Genomic DNA, 19,916 nt, shown 5'->3' on the forward strand with positions numbered 1-19,916 from the left:
AGGGTGAAAAAGGCTTTATTCTTCCTTCCTTTCATTACTGTAACCCTGGTCTGAATTTAGAGTCCTCCTGCATCTGACTTTCTTTTTAAGCTTATGTGGTTAATCCAAAGCATAGATATCCCAAATCACATCCATTTTAGCCCTGATGTTCTGTAGAAAAACTTCACGCTCTTCCTTTCTTTAACTGATGGTTGGTATCAGCCATTAAAGCAGTTGCCAAAGAATATACGCAGCTGTGAAGAGATTACAGTAGCCAAGATGGTCCTGAATTTCCCAATCACTAACTGGGCAAGGGAGAGCAGCACCAGCCACCCTGCAAAGCCCTCCACAAGGAATCTGGAACCTCTGGCTTTGATTGAGTGGATACGATCCAAAAATAGCCAGCTACCAGAGACCGTGCAGCAGCTGGTTTCTGATGGAGTCCAGGGGAAGGGTTATTGCTGCTATCATCATATACTTCTTGATACTGACAGAATAAAGATGAGCAATTTCCATTAGTTGGCCATTGAAATTACCTCTAGGGTCCTGTCATTCCCATGTGTTTCAAAGCCTGAAAGTCATGTTGTGAAGGCAACCTTTTACGTAACAAGAGTCCAACCTCAGCGGCACTTTGAGAACACTCATCCTTAATTATTTCTTTTGTGATTAATGGTGGTCTTGATATCTTGAGAATACTTACAGTGTGGTGCTCTTTGGTTCCCCCCATCACTTCAGTGGGTATAGTTAGCATAAGAACCACGTCTAGCAAAGGTTTGTGCTCCATTTTAGAAATGTTAGAGGCAAACTCCTAGTTTCATAAGATGATGACAAAATAATCCCACCACTGTGCTTCACTTCATTCTTTTTGTCTTAAATTGGCATCTCCTTTTCCTTGTGCCATGGCATGAGCCATGATCTGTGGGAATGTGATATGGACACACTCCTAGTATCCGATTATTGAATCATGAATAGCTCTGTTAGACTTCTTTGCAACTTTTAATACTGCATGCTTGCCAAAATGGATTTGTTGGGGAGATTCTAAGAGATGGTGCTGTGGAGGTGGATGGTGTTGAACATCTTGGCTTTATTGTGATCCCAGAATGTCAACAGACAATTACAGTTCACTGGACTATTCTGATTGACTATCACTTGCCTCCCCCTTTCCATCTAAATTTACAAAAATTGTAGGGAGTAATAGCCTGGATGAGACCATATTGTTGTTTTGAGGAAAATAAGAGGCAGGAGGTATGTTGGCTGCCTTGAGTTGACCAAATTAAAAAAATAGAAGCAGAATAAAATAAGAACAACAACAACAACAGCTGGCAAATTAAATCTTTATCTAATATACTGCTTGTATTCAATAGAAACGGGGACTGGGGCTCAGCCTGTCTTGGGTGGCATTGCATTCCTTAAAAACTTAAGGTTGGCAGTTTAAGTAAACCCTAGATTCAGACTTTTGCCATGGATATTTGTTTAATTGAGGGGTCAGGAAGAGTGCTTTTGCACTTCAGCTAATGCATAATCTGCACCCTTTCCTGGAGATGTTGCATGAGCATTATAACCCCAAACCTTCAATTGCATCTTGTTTGAACAACTGCAAGTTGCTCTGCTTGAGTCTGTCACTGAAGCGTGTTCAGATCTTCAGCTGGTGGAGGATGCCCCAACCAAACTGCTGAACATTAAAGGAAGCATGTGACTTCATCACAATAACTTGAACAGCTGGTTATGACCTGTAAAGTCCTATGTGCTGTGGGAGCCATCTATCTAAAAGACCCTGCTCTCCCATCACATTAGCCTAGATTTTGTTGAAGGAGGTCTTCTTTCCTTTCCTTTCCCATGACATTTTTGATCATGCTTTCAGCGTATGGAACTCCTTAATCGATGGTCTCCTTTGGCTTCTTTCCTGATGACATTTTATAAAAAAGCAGATGCATGTTTGCTTAGACGAGGGTACAATATTGTCTCATTTCATTATAGGCACTTGAACTTGCTATTTTTCAAACTTACTCTTTGGGGGTTTTCTTTTCCCATCTGCTTTTTGTTCTTAAAATTGCATGTTGCATTTTATGAATATCTGCATTCAGCACCATTTGTTGAAAATGTGGGATATAACCTAACAGATTAAAGGTGCCTCAAAACTCTGGGTAGGAACGAACTCTGTACAAGTGTTAGTTGTTACCTGTGACACGGGCATAAAAATTGCTCCAATAGGATCTACCTGTGTGGATTTTGACCTCTAGCCACCCAGTTGTGAAACCACTATGCTATGTGCGGACTGATAAAGATCACAGAGATCTTTGGAATCTGAGTATTTCTTGCAGCTGGCTCTTTGTCTCTGGCTTCTCCGTTATTGTCCAGACTGGAGTTTTGTATGGACGTCCGTCTGTGTGTGCTTGCATACTTTTTTTTCTTCTGAATTTAAGGAACGTGACTAGTCTGATAGCACCTTAACTCGTTTATTTGGAGCAAGAAACATTTAAAACTATTGTGCTTTGGTAGTCTCCCTTACAGAAGAGAGGACTTCACAATCTCTCTTAACGTATAGTGTCCTCTAGTTTTCATTTGCCATGAATGTTGGAGACCCTCCTTTTGAGAATTCTGCCAGCATATTCTTAAGGATACACAAGACGTTGGGAGATCACGTGCTCCGACAGTAAGTCACTGGGGAGGATTAATTCCCTCTTGCTCTCACTTCCACATCCTGAAGAGGGCAAGATTGCTTTGAAACGATTCCCCAGAACAGCTGCCAGGTCCAAGAGTTTTGCTTCACGCTAGGCTTAAAAGCAGTTCCCCCTCCCCAACTTGCATTTGTTGCAGGGAGCAGAGTGCCCTATGCTTATGCTCTGTGATCAAGAGATTAGGATGAGCAAGGAACTCTGTGTGTGTGTGTGTGTGTGTGTGTGGGGTGCAGGACTTCAAAAATAACCCAGAACTGTTTGGGTGTCTTGTATGGACAAGTCTGCAAGATGGAAAATAATTATTAACCGTCATTGTCTGTCTCTGCAAGGCACCTGGGAAACTTGCAGTCTGGATCAGAGGTCTTTGAGCTTCCTTCCTTCAGGGACCACTTTTCATACTGACTTGTCTGAGGGGGATATCGGAGAACATTCTCTCTTCAGTCGGGCTGTGAGTCAGAGCGCTTAAATTCTGTTGCTTCCCCAAATAAACCAAGTGTACCTTGGACAGGCACAAAGCTCTTCTGCAGTTATGAACCACAAAGAAAGTGATACTTTCTAGAAAATCCTCTGTCATCAGATGTCGGTAGAGGACATTTCAGAAACATAATTGGAAGCTTCTATTTGGAAGCAATTCTTTAGAGCCCCCCAAAGGGCATCTACAGGCCAGAGGCTGCTATACTGGAACTAGACAGGCCTGTGGTTGGACTTAGTATGAGGCAGCTTCCTGGGCTGTCAGGAAAAATTAGGCACGGTAGAACAAAGTTATTTGTTCTCTTTATCTTATGACAAGGTGCTCTGTCTTGAACATTTTTCAGCCAAAGTTCAAGAGGCAAACTGATTCCAGACAATTTATTGTTGAATTGCCTTGGCTTACTCACATTTTTTTTAAAAAAAAAGTTCACATGACATCATCCATTTGGAATCCTCTCATATTCTCCCTAAACATCAGGGGACGTCTTACCAAAGAAAGTGCAACTTTTCTGAAAAATGCTGAAGAATAATGTACTGTGTAATAAGCCCATTGGTGTAAATGGCCTTGGTGTTACTTCTGAGTTTTTAAGAGGAACAGCTTTGGTTATCACACATTTGTGGTGCGTTATCATTTCATAATTTTATAATGTCATTCGTTTCAGTTTTGCAATGTCTTAAGTAATATTAAAAAGTTATTTGGGAATTACTACATTTCTGGAAAGAGGAATGATTAAGCAAAATACTGGTCCTGGGGGTGGGGTGCACCTTTAAGGTTTTATTTATAATTACAGTTATTAAATTTATCTGTAAAAGTAATAGGAGTTGGATATAAGTTTATAAAGCTATGTATGTACTTAATGAAATAAATAAACAGCATATATTTAAAAAGTTATTTGGCTATTTTTTTAAAAAATCAGAATAGTGAAATGCCACTTACATAAAAGCTCATCATAGTACTAATTAAAGTTTATAAAAAGTGATGAACTAATATATTTCTTCTAATGAAATATATCCATTTTAATGAAATGTCCATTTAAAAACCTTTCTAGTCACTGTCATTTTAGTAAAGTGGTTAATGATGAAAGAAAAGCAAGAGTGTTTTATGGCACATAATGACAAAATTAACTTGCAGGTATGAATCACTAGGCGGGAGGTAGGAATTTCACCATTTCAAGGCTGTAGCGTTCAATATCTAGAACTTGATGATGAAAATATTGGTAGGTTTTTAATCCAATTTTGTGTTCCTCCCCTCCCCTCCCCTCCCCTTCTGCCAAGTCTGTACTTGAGACTTTTCATTATCTGTGTGAAATACCAAGATTCAGCCAACAAAATAGGTTGCTTTGTTTGATCAGGGACTTCCCAGTCCTCCTCTAGACCACTGGCATAATACACAGCTCTCCTCCTGAGCTCAAACCATGTCAAAGAGTAACCTGTAAAAAAAGGGACTCCGCCTATCAGCCCAACGTTTACGAGTTCTGAACCTGATGGTGAGCGGAGGAGGCTTTAGCAAATTTCCTTGGTGCTGCCTCTGCATGGGCCCAAATGGCAGGAATAACAGGCAGTAGGCTGAAGAATTGTTGGACTCTGAACCACCATGTGAAATAACGTAGACCTGATACAGTCATTTGTCACTTGGGCAGAAGTTAAATGACTCTTCTGTTCAGTTACAGGGCAGGTAGATGTCCGTTCTGTTAAAAGTCAGAATGAATTTGGCAGTCCTTTCTTCCAACATGTCGGCATGGCTTTCTCCGTACATACGTGCATAGTAACAGCTTCCCAGCTAACTTTAAAAGAATGTGTAGTAATCAGATAAAGATAAGGCACTAGGGACTAAATGCTGCTATGTACACTGATCAACTTCTGTGTTTGAGCAAGAGGGAGGGGGACTGACTGTTCATGCTTACTAATCAGAAGAGAGAGAACATAGCTGACTTGAAACACATAAATCTGTTCTAAAAGGCCAACATCTTAAAAGCTCTGCTGTGTGTAGCTTTGTTCCCAACAGTACAGTACTTGAAATAAAAAACCCAGGAGCATTTAAAAGTGTGGGTCTAGTCTCTTGAAAGCTCTTTCCAATCCCATTTCTTTTTCTAATGAGTCTTGTTGGTCAATACTAATAACATATATGTAAACTTTTTTCATAACCTGCTGAATTGTGCTCAGTATCAAATCTTGGGTCCTTGACTTAAATGGTAGCTTGTATGAAAAGACTGACTTGGAAATGTGTACAGAAAATTGCTCGGGAGAGTTCCCTTTAAAGGAGCTGAAATATCTACTGACATTCTGTCGTTGCAATGAGAGGAACTTTCCCTTTCCATGAAGCTCTTTTAAAAGTGAGATCCTTTTGCCGCGTCACTTCTTCCCTTCCCTCCGCCCTCACTTCTGCATTATTTCAGTAGCATTTTCTGGGGTTCACTCTTTCTTGCAATCATTCCCTAAAGCAGGGTGAACAAAGCCTTAAATACTACAGCCTGCACAGTCCCTCTATAAATTACAATATAGAGGCAAAGAAGAAAATTATTAAATACACACTGAGTCATTCTTACTATCCTGAAGGCACAGCTGTTCTGGTAGTGTTGTCATTGCCCTGCCTTATTCCCCAATATTAAATGTGAGACATGCAGTCTATTAGGTCTGAGAGGCATTTAACAAATTTTTAAAGCTCTTAAGTAAAGTCTGCTGGTGTGCTTCTAAAATGTTCTGATACATTATTATTTGCATTCCAAGTGTGTCATGTAAGAATCTGGTGTCATTGAAATGTCACCTATTTTCACTTACCTGACTTAATTGCAAAACAAAGAAGTATTGCAGTGTAGAAGGCCTGGATGACAAAGGCATTGTGAATAACGCTGGTATAACTGGGGCAGTGGATGGATAGACTGGAAGATGTAGAAAGTACTGCGGTTAGGCATAGGTGACACTAACTTGCCCTCTAGTGGTCAAATTAGAATGGCATTTGTTCAGAAGAAAACCTCTGATAGAAAATTTATTTTGGTTAATTTTTAATTTTCTTCCTAGGCTCAGCTAGGCTACCTGTGCAGTCAAGCCAGCTTCTAGGCCAGCTTCCTCTGCCTCTTACTGGGCAATAAGGCAGGTTGAAGGACACGTGCCTACTCTCCTGTATTCTGCCAGGACTGAGTCATGATGGCTTTCTTTGATGCCATATAGTCCAAGCATGAGAGATGCTGCTGGAGAATTAGCTGTCAGAGCATAATCTTTTAGGAATGCTCTTGACTTTAGGGTGGCTGAGTTAGCAGGATTAGTAATGAGTAGAGGTGTGCACTATTTGGATCCAAAGCAGGCAAAAGTGCTATGGGTGCACATCATCTTCGCTGTACCTGACAGCAGCCCACTAAAGGAATCATACCTTTTTCTTGGCTCATACAGTAGACTTGCAGGCTTAGGAAAACAGGAATTTGACTTCACAGTGCCCTGTCATCACCCCTTAAATGCTGATTAGTATTTTCCTGAGGCCATGTGGGCATTCTGGAAGAGGTGCAGGTATTAACAGTTACAACAAAGGTGGCCACATCAGATCCAAAGCATCTTTACCCACTTTGGATCTAAATACTGCTCATCTCTAGTGATGAGATGATGGTGCCTGAGGCTTACCAGGGAGTGAACTTTTTCTAATCCTGATCACAAAGGTCTCCCCATTAGAGAGTTAGTATAGCTCCTCTCTGTGGCATTGTATCTTGGTCTGATAAGAGATTGGTTACCTGGCCCCTTACTTTGTTTGCAGGAGTTATGAAGACATGCTTGTGGATGACGTGGGTAGAGACCAGTATTACTGGTCCCCAGTGGCACAACATGACAGAGGCAGCCTAGCCAGTTTGGACAGCCTGCGAAAAGGAGGCCCACTTCCAGCCACCTGGCGCCAGCCTGAGCTCCCCGAGGTGATTGCCATGCTGGGGTTCCGTTTGGATGCTGTCAAGTCCAATGCTGCAGCCTACCTGCAGCACTTGTGCTACCGAAATGACAAGGTGAAAACGGAGGTGCGCAAGCTAAAGGGCATTCCTGTACTCGTGGGGCTGCTGGACCACCCCAAGAAAGAGGTGCACTATGGGGCATGTGGGGCCCTCAAGAACATCTCCTATGGCAGGGACCAGGACAACAAGATCGCCATCAAGAACTGTGATGGTGTCCCTGCTCTGGTGCGGCTGTTGCGAAAGGCACGTGATATGGACCTCACTGAAGTCATTACAGGTAACCATTGCTGGCAGTCCCCAAAGAGAATGGCTAGAGATGGAAGGGCTATTCTGGTGCACAGATACATTTTTGAATAACATTATATTCTCCACCACAGGGACACTCTGGAACCTATCCTCTCATGACTCAATAAAGATGGCCATTGTGGATAATGCCTTACATGCCCTCACAGATGAGGTTATCATCCCACACTCTGGATGGGAAAGAGAGCCCAGCGAAGACTCCAAGCCCCGCCACATGCAATGGGAATCAGTGCTCACCAATACCATTGGCTGCCTTAGGTGAGCTGGATCTGTGCTGCTGCTACAAGGACTTGATAGTTCTCATCCTGGCTTTGAAAAGCAGCCTCCAAACTGCAAAAAATCAGTCGGTGATGTTGGAGCTTGGGGACTTGCCTGCTTCTTGGGGAAAGGCCATTTGGTGCCAGGTGTTGTTCCTTAGAATAGTCTGGTTAGGAAAGAGATACAGGATTGGCCAGGAAAGAGGATTGTCAGTGACTTGGCCTCCTGACATGCCTGATATGCAATAACCTTGGGTTGGCTTTATAACTCTGGACATTAAATCATGGTGGCTGTCCACATAATCCAAACTGGGAATAAGAGATGGGCTGCGAGAATGAGTAGAATGGAGCAGCTAATAGTTTCAGTATAATTTTTTATTAAAAAATTGGCAAAAGCAACAATCAAACAGATGGCACATGTCTGAACTTTGTCCAGTTATGACTAGGAAGGCAGCATTGGCTGAAATCTTAAGGTCTAATAGAGGGTATGTTAAAGATTGCAGGAGACTGAAGAATCCTTCTGTACCTAGTTTAGAAGTTCACACTGGAAACTTGAAATTCTCCACCCAAACTCCCACATAGATTAGATTCATAGATTGTGCTAAACTTGAGTGTGATTTGTCTTACCACATAGTGTGAATCCAGGCATTGTGATTTGTAAACCAGAGTTCAATGCTTGGCATGCTGTGTGAAATCAATCACGGTGGGGTTGGACAAATTATGTGGCAATGTATTGTGTGAACCTAACCACAGTGTAAGAGTAGAAATCGGATTAAATTGGCTTAAAACTGACATTTTTAAAAGCTGTAACCTGCTGATACCTCCATCCTTCTAAAGGCTTTTCTTGTTTTGTAGGAATGTCAGCTCAGAGAGGAGCGAAGCCCGTCGGAAGCTGCGGGAGTGTGATGGGCTAGTGGATGCACTTTTATATATTGTCCAAGCAGAAATTGGCCAGAAAGATTTAGACAGCAAGGTAAAGAGGAGGGGGGAAAGCGCATAAATAGCTAGAGATCTGAAGTGTAATCTTACAGGGCTTGAAGAAGAATTTCATCTTTGGATTGGTGATTTAGAAACAGAAGTTAGAGCATCATTTCCCATCAACATGCATATATTTTCTTTCTTCCCCTTTTCTATCCCAGATCCATTATGTGCAAAGCAGGGCATAATACCTGTTCCTCCTGCTACTTCCTAAGACTCCTCAGGGATGTCCAGTTTAATAAGACTAACCTCCATTTGTGTCAGTGACTTATTATATAGCAGGCAACTGTGTTGCTTATAGTTTGGGTGTTAGTATTCTAATGTCAAAGTACGATATCTGTATACCCCAGCCATGTGGCTCATGATCAGAAATTATGGAGGTGGTTGTAACCCCCCTGAGAAAACTGTTTTGAAGGGTGGCATTAAAAACATTAAAATAACAATAACATAGTCTAAAATATTTGAAAGAATTCCTGTTCTAGGGAATCTGACTATGTCATCCTTAATCTTCAGATTAATCCAGAGTGAAGATGGTACGGAAGGACCAAATGGTTCTTCTTGTTAGGACATTCTTCCCGATGACAGAAGTTGCCACCTCTCTCCTTCTGTGCATGTGTTTCCTCTTACTCAGTGCCTAGATTTGTACTTTTGACAGTATTCTTTTAAGCAGGGAATGTATAAACACTCCCACATTCCCACAACATTCTGTAACCTAGTTTTGTATCTCTTCATAAGAGTTTTATTTCAGCTTTCTGCCCAGAGGGCACTCAACCTAGTTAACAGTTTTAAAAAAAATAAAATCTAATAAAAATAATTAAAATCACTATTAAATAATTAAGACTGAAAAGGCCTGGCTAAAGAGGAAAGTTTGGGCTTCTTTCCTAAGCAAAAAAGTGGGGGACTGAGCATAACTTCCAAGGGAGAACATTCCATCGCTTGGGAACAACATGGGAGAAGACTGTCTGCCATGTGCCTGACAGACAGACCTTGGAAACTGAGGACTTCTTTAAGAGGGTCTCTCCTGGTCATCTTCATGCCCAGAGAGGTTGACACTGTGATAAGCAGTCCCCCAAATACTCAGACCCTAAGCCATTTAGAGCTAAAGGCCAGTAAAGGCCTATATATCCGTTGTCCTGGTCTGCATGGATATCTGTTCCCGTCAGTGGTAACACCTATTGTGGCTTCTCATCCTTGAGCAGGAGAAAATGTCTATAGGAGTCCCTGAGCAGAGGTGCAGAATCCTTCTGGTCTTCTGCTCTGTCTTCCTGCTCTTTTTTATATCCATGCGATGAAGCATTTGTGCTTCTGTGGCTTCCCTGTCTCACCTGAGGAATTGTCTTCCCCAGCTTGTGGAAAACTGTGTCTGCCTACTGAGGAACCTGTCCTATCAGGTGCATCGTGAGATCCCACATGCTGAGCGCTATCAGGAAGCCCCCATCAATGCTGCCAACAACACTGGCCCCCATGCAGCCAGTTGCTTTGGTGCCAAAAAAGGCAAAGGTATGTAACTCTTGAGTAACTGCTCCTGTCTTATGTAGCTGGAGAGAAGGGAGGGTAGAACTCAGGAGGGAGAGAATGTTGGCTTTGAAATGCTTCTAATCCTCCTTGGCTTCATAAGACAAGCTGTTGCTTTCCATAGAAGTACCTTGGGGTCCCTTTCTGGCTGTCCTGCTCTTTATCTCATGAGGCCTAAGGGCTGTGACAGTAGCATTTTTGTTTGGTGCTTCAATTCAGGTGATGGATGGTTCTTCAATTAATTTGTGGCCTATTTCCCCTTCTCTTTGCTTTATTTTTTTCCCCAAATGGCTGTGATCCTGCTGGCATCTCTTCTCTCTTGCCTCCCTTCTTCCCTGTCCTTCTCTGCGCCAAAAGATGAGTGGTTCGCTAGAGGTGAGTTGGGCTTTTTGATTTCTTTTTGGCATGCCTGTTTTTGTGACCCCTGTGATACCAGAAACCACTTCCAGTTTTTCCTCCTCCTCTCATCAGTGTGATTGAACCCAATCAGAAGCATAAGCAAAGGTGAAGTTGAATGTTGTGAGGCTCCCTGCTTGTCTCGTGGAGAAAGGATGCCCTCTTTCTGTTCTTCTGCTTGCACTGCATTTGGGGAGAGTCATCAGACCACCAAAAAGAAATGGGACAGTGATGAATTTGGTGAAGACTAGCATGAAAGCCACTTCCCCACTAAGACATTTCAATTGGGATTACTGAAAACATGCTTGGAAATAAACATTCACATACAATAGCAGAGCTTACCTGGCTGCTGTGTTCTGAGTGTATCCTCAGGTTGTCTACAGGGAATCTGTGAAATGTCTTTGTAGGAGAGAACAGTGCCCGTGAAAACTACTAAATAACCATTTTGTAATCTTCCTGACTTCTGTGGATTAAGTTTTATCACCTGACTTTTTCTCCATGCTATCTTCATACAGGTGTTTCTGCCAACTTCATTTTAGATGCTTTTGGATAAATGCAATAATTTGGCATGCTATCATGTTTTGAACCCAAATAAGCAGCAGGAGAAAGCAGAGAACTCATTCTCTGAATTTGAGTGAGGTAGCATCAAGTCCTTAATTTACAGTCCTTTGACTGTAAGTTAGTATGAAAGAAGCAAATAATGATTGGATTTGCACATCATGGTACTCTATAATTTGCTCAAAAAGCCGCAGATGGCCATTGTAAATCAAGCTATAAGCCATGGTTTACAAATCATTGGCTGGCTTCAGGCATCATACTAAGAAACAGATGGCTCATGGTGGCTTAGTACAGCCTTTTCCATCTAAGTACCTCCAGATAGGTGGATTTCTGCTTCCAGAGTTTCCCAGCCAGCATGGTAATTGATGAGACTTTTGAAAGTTGGAAGTCCATATACCTTCAGGCTCTGATTTTACCCAACATGTTAAGCCTGTTAGCTGCTGGTTTTAAGAGCACATTTGATCTTGAAGGTTTAAATTAAATGGAGAAGGATAACATTCAGATCAAATGCTTGGTATGTATGGAGTTCCAAACGTACTCTTGACATCTCCAGTAAAATGCTGTGTGATCAAAATGTTAGGAGAGATTTTTTGTGTGTGATATTTGGGAGAGTTACTGACAGTTATAGTAGATCAGTGTTTCTCAACCTTGGCTGGCTGGGGAATTCTGGGAGTTGAAGTCTTAAAGTTGTCACGGTTGAGAAACGCTGTAATAGATGGTGCAAAGGGAGATGGTTCATTAGCCTGGCTTTGGTGAAGGCAGATCTTTTTTGTGCATCCTAATTACAGTTCAGTAGGTGTGAGTCTCTCCTTCATTTGTACCTGTTTCCTTAAGCAAAAGAAACCAACGTTTGCAACCATATTTCCTGTGTCTGGTGGTAGGCAATGTTAGTGGGGACTGTATCTTAGGATTTCTTTTTGCTATGTTTCTTCTTTTTTCTTTCCAAGGTAAAAAACAGACAGAGGATCCTTCTACTGATATAGTTGACTTCCCCAAAAGACCAACCCCTGCAAAAGGTATGGCTTCTCTTGCTGTTGGAAGAACAGTAGCTCAGTGGAAGCAGACATGCTTTGTCTCCACAAGGTCCTGAATTTGATCCTTCCTAAGATAAGACAGCTGATGAAGATAAAAGCTCTTTGTCCAAGATCTGGTGAGCCATTGCCAGTCGGGACAGTATCCGGTTACATCAGCCTTGTCCAACCTTGTACCTTCAAAATGCCTGCCACAGCATTTATAGCAATGTTATCTGGGAATTCTTTTAATTCAAGTGGCAGCACATCTGGAAGATTTCTGGCTGTAGAAAATTGAATTTGAAGGGCAGTTACGTTGTGATGTAAAACAGATTCCTGTATTTCGAGAATATTTTTTTTTTCAACTTCCTCCTTTCCTTGGAGGAGCTGACTTGTTCTTTTTTAACTACATCTCCTATATGGTTTTTATTGCATGCATTTGTTCTTACACTTTGGCTTCAGGAAGGCAAAGGTGGTGAGTCATATACTATTGAGAAATGTTTTATTGGAGGCTTGGGTGAAAATACAATCCCCCCCACAACCTTAATAAACAACCCCAAATCTAACAAAGGTGTGGCTGATAGGTGTGGTAGGAAATTACCCAGTTATAGGCTGACTAAAATAGTTGAAAAGTCAATGGCCATACTTCTGTGACCATGGCTATGTCTGGGCATAAAGCAGAGCACATATATTTTTGGTCACTGGAGATGGAGCTAATAGGAAAGGGTTAACTCCGCTTCTTCAGGTTAGAAGACTGGGCTTAAAGCATCTTCCTGTCTCATGAGAAAACTGCTTCTCTTTAGTCTGTTCTCTGACTTCTAGAGAACAGTGGCTTTTCATCGGCTCCATCTTGGGAGCTAAGAATATTAAAGAAAAAAGAGTAGATGAAAACCAGTGCTCTCTTTACTATCCAAAAGCACTTCCTGCAGTCACCTGCCAGCAAGAGGTTGCAGCTGAGAGAACTGCATGGCCTCCAAAGGTGTGGGAACACAGAAAATGCAAGTAGCAGTGCCAGTTTGAACAGCCCCAAATGCAGCAGGGCTGAATGAAGGTTGTACACAAACCTTCTTGTCCACCTTAATGGACTAGGCATCAACTGGCACCCGTCTTGCAGCAGCCTGAAGACACACATGCTTGTGTATGTATCATTGTGAAGGAGCACTAAGGGAGAATCTGACTGGCCAGCTGGAGGGCTGGGGCTGATTATGGGGCTCTTGCCAACAGAGAGGGCAAGAAAGATGCCTAAGATGGGATGACAAGGTTGATGGCCCCAGGACTATGACCTCACTTTCAGGGTTTCAGTCTCAGACACCCAAAGCAACTGAGAAGATCAAGGAATAAGGCATAAGCTATGCTTAAGAGTTGTTCCTCAATGGGTTCAATTAGGGAAAGGATAAGATTTCCAGCAATTTGTACCTCCCCACCAGAAAATGTCAATACTGACTTTTTTTCAGTGATGCTTAATACATCAACAAAGGCCAAAGCCTTGGGGCTGGGCCAACAATGTCAGCGTCTCTGCAGGATGCATAGAAATCGGGGAGTTTTTCTCTATTGTCCACCGATCTTCAAGCCCCATTCCCTGACTCCCTCACCAGAATAGCCAAGAGGAGTGGTTGGTACTCAAGACATCTCCACTAGTAGCAAACGAGTTGTATATCCTACCTAAGGGAACTATAAAACAGCCGGTATACCTAACTATCAAAGTCAGTGGTCTGATTGATGAACCTAACAATAAAAATCAATGGTTCTGAAAGGAGAAGAGATGGTTATAGATCTTAAGGAGGAAAAAGCAACTCATAAGGCATCCATTCTGGGAAGAAGGGCTGCAACCATCATCACCATTGCTTTGGGGTATAGGCTAGTACTAGTGATCTCCTTCCAGAAGAGTTGGAAGAAGCCTATCTCCTAGTAGGCCAGAGCTCAGAATTTATGCAGATATCTCCAAGGACTGCCCATAGTTTGAGCCAGATGTATGTCGTAAGAAGTGATGGCACAGCAGACCTGTGCCTCAGGCATTGGGAGACCAACTACCAATTAAAAGACAGCCTCGCAGCAAAGCCCTTGGGCAGACAAATCAGTTAAGAGGAAACCTTTGTGTACAGCCCCAAGGAAGAAGAAAAGCAGATGCAAGAGAAGTCCTGCATCATATTTTTATACCAAAGACTAAACCCCCATCTTTCATACTGAAAACAGCAAGGAAGCACATGGGGATACCCCTCTTTGCGTCTCCAAACCTCAACCGTCAAAGTACCCATGAAATAGCTGCAGTTCAGGTAAAAGCCAAAGAAAACATGCCTGCAGAAATTCTGGCATACTTAGAAACACCTGCCAGAATAAATGGATGCTGGCAAGATGTCCTGGTAGGGATATGCACTACAATGAACTAGAAGTCACAAGAAAGGTAAAAGACCAGGTGTTGCCATATGTTCCCTCCAACAATAAAGAGAAATATCAGGATTTCTCACAAAGGAGCCAATAATAGGACGTAGTCATGATGTTCCCTCCAACAATAAAGAGAAATATCAGGATTTCTCACAAAGGAGCCAATAATAGGACGTAGTCATGAGAGATCGCGTACCTCAGAAGAGGTCTTCTGCACCATTTTTTCGCCAGTCTTTTCGGTGGTTGAAAATTGGAGATTGGAAAGTTAAACCTTGGCTTCAGGATTAATTCAGACAAAAATTGAGGATTGAGATGACAACAGATGCCATCCTAATGGACAACTTTCTAGGCTTGATGGATTTATCAGAGGCTTGGTTATACATCCCAGGCAGAGCCCCTATTAGGAAATTCCTCAAGTTTGCACCCAGAAGCAATCTGCTTCCATTCAGAGTGTTTCCTTTTGGTCTAGCATCAGCACACACATATTCATCAATGTGAGGGCAGCTGTTGTGGATTTAAGAACATATATGGTCCACATTAATGTCTGCCTAGATAATCTGTGTGTGAAAGAACCCTCCACTAGAAAAATTATGAACTATCTCAGCTCAACACTTAGATGTCTTCAGAACAGGCCGTTGTGGTAAATCTAGCCAGTAACATGCTGGCATGACTGAAGTGGTTTTTTTCCCTGGGGCCACCATCAAAACAGAAGAAAGGAAGCTGTTCATGTCTTACGAGCATTCTTAGCCTAACAGGGTGAGGAGATCACTTCCAAAACAAGTTAGAGTATGGAACAAGTATGGAACATCATGAGTCAGTATTGCCAATCAACAAATAAAAGTTCATTAAGATGGTGATACCCTTCTGTCAGTCTGTGGAAATGAAGAACCAACAAGAACACTTGTCTTTCCTGTCTCAAGGTCCAGTAATACAAACAGACTCAGAATAGCTATTACTGTGCACTTGGAAATTGGATGGATTAATCCATGAATATGGTTCTTCAGGGTTCAGCAGTAACCATCCTGGCCTAGCTGACTTGGCACATCACTGGCAGTGGTGGAAAAGACAGAAACATTTGGCACCAGCAACAGGGATCCCTGAACTATTGGGATTCATATAGTTGAGACTAGAGAAAAAATTTCTACAGTACAAGATAGTTCTAGGCTAGATCCTATTTCATGCTGTGAGTCAGTTGCCAAATGCTGTCAGGTACAAGAAATTCTGTTTCTGAATGCCTGCCCAGATCCACCCAACCCACCTGGCTCAGGGATCTAGGTAGAGGGGAAAAGGGCCATTACTTTGTCTCCTACAAACAGAGTAGCAGGGATATGAGCTTCTCACTTGACAATTAAAAGACAAGGGACTGCATTGCCCTGGCATTGGCAGGGTGCTGCTTCCTGCTTCACAGCATTCTTTGTAACAAGCTTACTTATGGTGGCAGCCTTCATGATAGGAGTACCACGAATAGAGATTTGTAGTGTGACTTTGGAGCAGAGCCACCTACCTTTATAAAACATTATAAAATAGATAGGTTTGTCTCTTCAGACATGGACTTTGGCCCACTACGTCACATAAAGTATTCTGAATTGTTACACTGGCCCATCCCAGGAATACTGCTGTACAGTATTTTATCTATCTATCAATTTTTTATCACTGCTCATGTCCCGCCACAAGGAGAGACTCTGGGTGGTTAGTATACATATATAACAGTAGTATATTCCTTTATCAGATCCATCTCCAGGGACTGAGAATAATACTTGGTCTTACCATACAGTACTTGCCTGGTCATTAGAAGATAGACCCAACAGTCCCACCTTATTTAGGAGGGGAAGTAGACCAAAAGTATTCAGGTGGCCCAGGGTTTCAAATGTGAATTACTTTACTGCACTGTGAAAAGGATCATTGATTGTTCTTTCATTGCCACATAACTTAATAGTTACAGGTTTGTTATTATAGTGGTGTATACAGTATAATAAAGGAGTTGAGCCATATTCACCTGAAGTCAGTCCCTCCTGTATAACTAAAGGGAAGGGAGTTTTTTTCTGCAAGATAGGAAGAGACCTTAAGTTCTGACTCTGAGCTCAAAGAGATGGAGCTCACTTTTTGGTAACCAGAAAGTTATTCCATGATAAATCCAGCTGCTGATTTGTATGCACTGCAACATAAATTGCAGAGCAGAATGGAAAATTGGTTGGGGATAACTTGTGGTCTGCTACAGTTGGAAATAGAAAGTATTCTTCTCTGTGCAGCACAAACTGGATATCCTAAGGAACAGTTCAGTTTTGAGCAATGGGTAAACATGGTGGGGAACCCTTGAGAAAGTGGTGGTGGTGGTGTCAGATTCTCTTCTGGAGAGTGGAAGTGGATTAAGTGCTAGAAAGCGTCCTCCTGAATTGGGTCCCTTTTGTCAAAGTCTTCCTTTCTCCATGTGCTTATTTATTTAAAAGAATTCCCTGCTGCCTTTCAGCAGAGCTCCCCAAATGATTTACAAAAACAAAGTAAAGTATGAGTAAGCAGCACATGAAAAGTTGCAGAAACAAATTAAATGGCCAGGAGGAAGAAAACCATTTTTTCTAACTTAGAAAGAAGAAGTGTTGGCACCAGGCAGTACCCCTAGGAAGGCTGGCTGGGAAATGCCATGACTGAGATGGTTCTCTTTGTGGATGTCTCCATGGAGGACATAGGAGGGCATAAAGCTTGATTGGCTTTATGGGTGATTGGTTCTTTTTCCTTTGCTAGGCTACGAACTCCTATTCCAGCCGGAAATTGTCCGCATTTACATTTCGTTGTTAAAGGAGAGCAAAACCCCGGCTATCTTAGAAGCCTCAGCAGGAGCCATCCAGAATCTGTGTGCTGGCCGTTGGACGGTGAGTAATCACACAAAAGAGAAGTGGTACTGTAGGTTAAATCCATTCCCCTTAAAATTAGTAACTCCAACAAAAGAACTACCATTAAGACAGCAGAAGGAGAGCCTTTCTGGCTGGGTTCACAAATCTTTTAAGTCAAGGTGTTCTTAACTATAGCTATTGAACAAGCCACTGTGGCTTCCCTTGCATAAAGAGCCAAGCCATAAATCACATCAAGCCAGAAATAGACACGCAACCATAGAGATTAATAAGGACCAGGCCTCAAACTTGCGAACTCCCAAAATAACCAAGGCTTGTTTGCCACTTCCTGGTATGGTGAAGCTGCTTTTGCATCTGCATGGATTAGTTAGATATTTGGGGGCACAAAACTAGCCAAAACAACCACAAGCAGACCATGCTTTCCCAAAGTCACATTAAATTAAGCCACAGGTGCTGTTGGACAACGAACTAGGTAAACCCAATCAAGGTGTCTGATTTACCAAAGCCAGAAACAGACCCGTCTTAGTCATTGTGTGCAACCATAATAGTTGATGTCATGCAACCCAGCTTTATATTTACTCTTGTCCAGCCGGTTGACTTGACCTTGTGGTATAAACATTACAAGCATTTTAAGTTCAGGTTGGCTGGTTCCATTAAATTTGCCTCTCAGTTTAAGTAAATTAAAACAGAAGTGTCTGTCTCCTCCCCTCCTGTAGTGTTTGCAGCCACAGATAGGCTGCTCATTTTGTATCTCTCTATCCCTGGGGCTCCACTCCTGAGAAAACAAAACAAAAGTTAAAACACTCTTCCACCAGCAATGCTATAAAGTTTGTGGTATGTTGCTATTGTTATTATCATCATGCATATGAGAGTGCCTTTCCCCTCCAAATAAACGTCTAGAAACACTCAGGAGTTCTTACGTGAGCTTCACAAGTTGCTGCTTTGTTAGAACAGAACAATACAAATACAGTACAATACGAATATTTTTGTATTACAAAAATACAAATAAGTATTACAAATAAGTAGTAATAGTAGAAAATAGGAGGTTGAGTATCTTTGCTGCCTTGAGTTGACCAAATAAATATGGATACAATAATAGTAGTAGTAGTAGTAATTATTATTATAATCAGGGACTCTGCTTCATGTACTCTACCTACTGAGACCCTTTCAGCGTGATTAAAGATTTGGCAGTAGTAAATAGTCAATTTCCCTCTCACCATTCGCTCTAAAGAATTGTCTGGCAGAAAGAGACTAGACGTAGTCCAGCATTTGTGCCTGCAGCTTCTCTAAAGTTCCTGAGTTTCATGGTGAACTGTGGTCAATGTTTAAAGCCCGGCTTGTAAGCCTTCTGAAAATAGGAGCCTTTGAGGAGGCAGTGGAAGGAGGATTCCCTTTCTGTAAGGCCATTATGGAAGAAAAGGAACTATGGGAAGATTAAGAGGGAGCAGAGAAATGAACCAGTTGTCCCCCCCTTCTCCACCCCTCAATATACATTTTGTTCTTACTCTTCTTTCATGTACTGTAGCTCTTAAGTATAAAAGACTATCTGATGTGGCATTCTGAGTGTATGTCACTGCGCTGCATGTACCTCCAAGTTGGTGGGATGCAGGCAATAGTATGTTGACTTGCAAGATAGTCTCTAGATTAGAGATTCTAGCTTGCAAAAAATCCAGCGAGCATGCTTGTGGTAACCCCCCTTCCCAAATTGGGACAGCACATATGCAGTTTTGTTCTCTTGGTTAGCTGGTCCAATTTTAAGGGTGGCAGCCTGGAGGAAGTCGGAAATTAACCCTGCTATTTTCACTGCTGCAGAAATGTATCATCCAAAGCTCTTTGAGAGTTCAGTTGGAGACTACAGAAGTTGCATGTATGGGTTCTAGCTTATGATGATGAGGAATTTCTAGTGCAGAATAGTGAAGTTAGCATTGTGACAAAAAGCTCTATGTTTATCAAGACAGATAAGCTGATCATAAGGAATATATTCATTTGCAGTATTTGAGTTGACAGTGGGCTTTGGTGATAGGAGCTCTTGAAAGAGTTAACCTCATTTTGTAGGAAGACTGTCACTGATTGATGTAGATGTGACACTGGGAAATATGGTGCTTGAGAACAGCCTTCACCAACCTATGACCCTCCAAATACTGTGGACAACAGCTGTCCTGGTTTCTAGACAGTGTGATCAAGGGCTGTGCTGGCTTGGGTTGGTAGAAACTGGAATCCATGACTGAATTCTAGTTCCAGACAATGGGCACAGGGTTGGGAAGAAGTTTGAATAACATCAGCAGCTAATTGCATATATTGTAGCTCATACTCTGAGCTGAATGTTGCTGTTCTTCCTTGCAGTATGGGAGATACATTCGCTCTGCACTGCGCCAGGAAAAAGGCCTCTCTGCCATTGCTGACCATCTGACCCACGACAGCGAGCGTGTGGTGAAAGCTGCATCCGGAGCCCTGCGCAACCTGGCAGTGGATTCCCGTAACAAGGAGCTGATTGGTGAGGGGAAAGGAAAGAAAGAGAAGCTCTGTACTGTAGGGCATGTATTGTTTAAGGAAAATCCCACAGCCGCCACGATGCATTCTTACTCCGTCATACCAGACTACCAGTTGCCAAATC

General features: G+C 42.2%; 1 protein-coding gene across 8 annotated transcripts in view; it reads left to right on the forward strand.

The window, feature by feature from the left end:
* The window catches only part of CTNND1 (catenin delta 1), a 62,450-nt gene that overhangs the window by 34,793 nt on the left and 7,741 nt on the right, over positions 1-19,916 (forward strand). For 7 of the 8 annotated variants that reach the window (XM_063289130.1, XM_063289123.1, XM_063289124.1 and 4 more), the window contains 8 exons: positions 6,871-7,334; positions 7,435-7,618; positions 8,473-8,590; positions 9,942-10,095; positions 10,468-10,485; positions 12,012-12,080; positions 17,196-17,323; positions 19,646-19,796. In XM_063289130.1, the coding sequence (XP_063145200.1) occupies positions 6,871-7,334; positions 7,435-7,618; positions 8,473-8,590; positions 9,942-10,095; positions 10,468-10,485; positions 12,012-12,080; positions 17,196-17,323; positions 19,646-19,796 (1,286 nt within the window). The remainder of the gene's footprint in view (positions 1-6,870; positions 7,335-7,434; positions 7,619-8,472; positions 8,591-9,941; positions 10,096-10,467; positions 10,486-12,011; positions 12,081-17,195; positions 17,324-19,645; positions 19,797-19,916) is intronic. The other variant, XM_063289126.1, reaches the window with a different exon arrangement.

The sequence above is a fragment of the Candoia aspera genome, chromosome 1 (genome assembly GCF_035149785.1).
Source record: "Candoia aspera isolate rCanAsp1 chromosome 1, rCanAsp1.hap2, whole genome shotgun sequence".
NCBI classification, from domain to species: Eukaryota; Metazoa; Chordata; class Lepidosauria; order Squamata; family Boidae; genus Candoia; species Candoia aspera.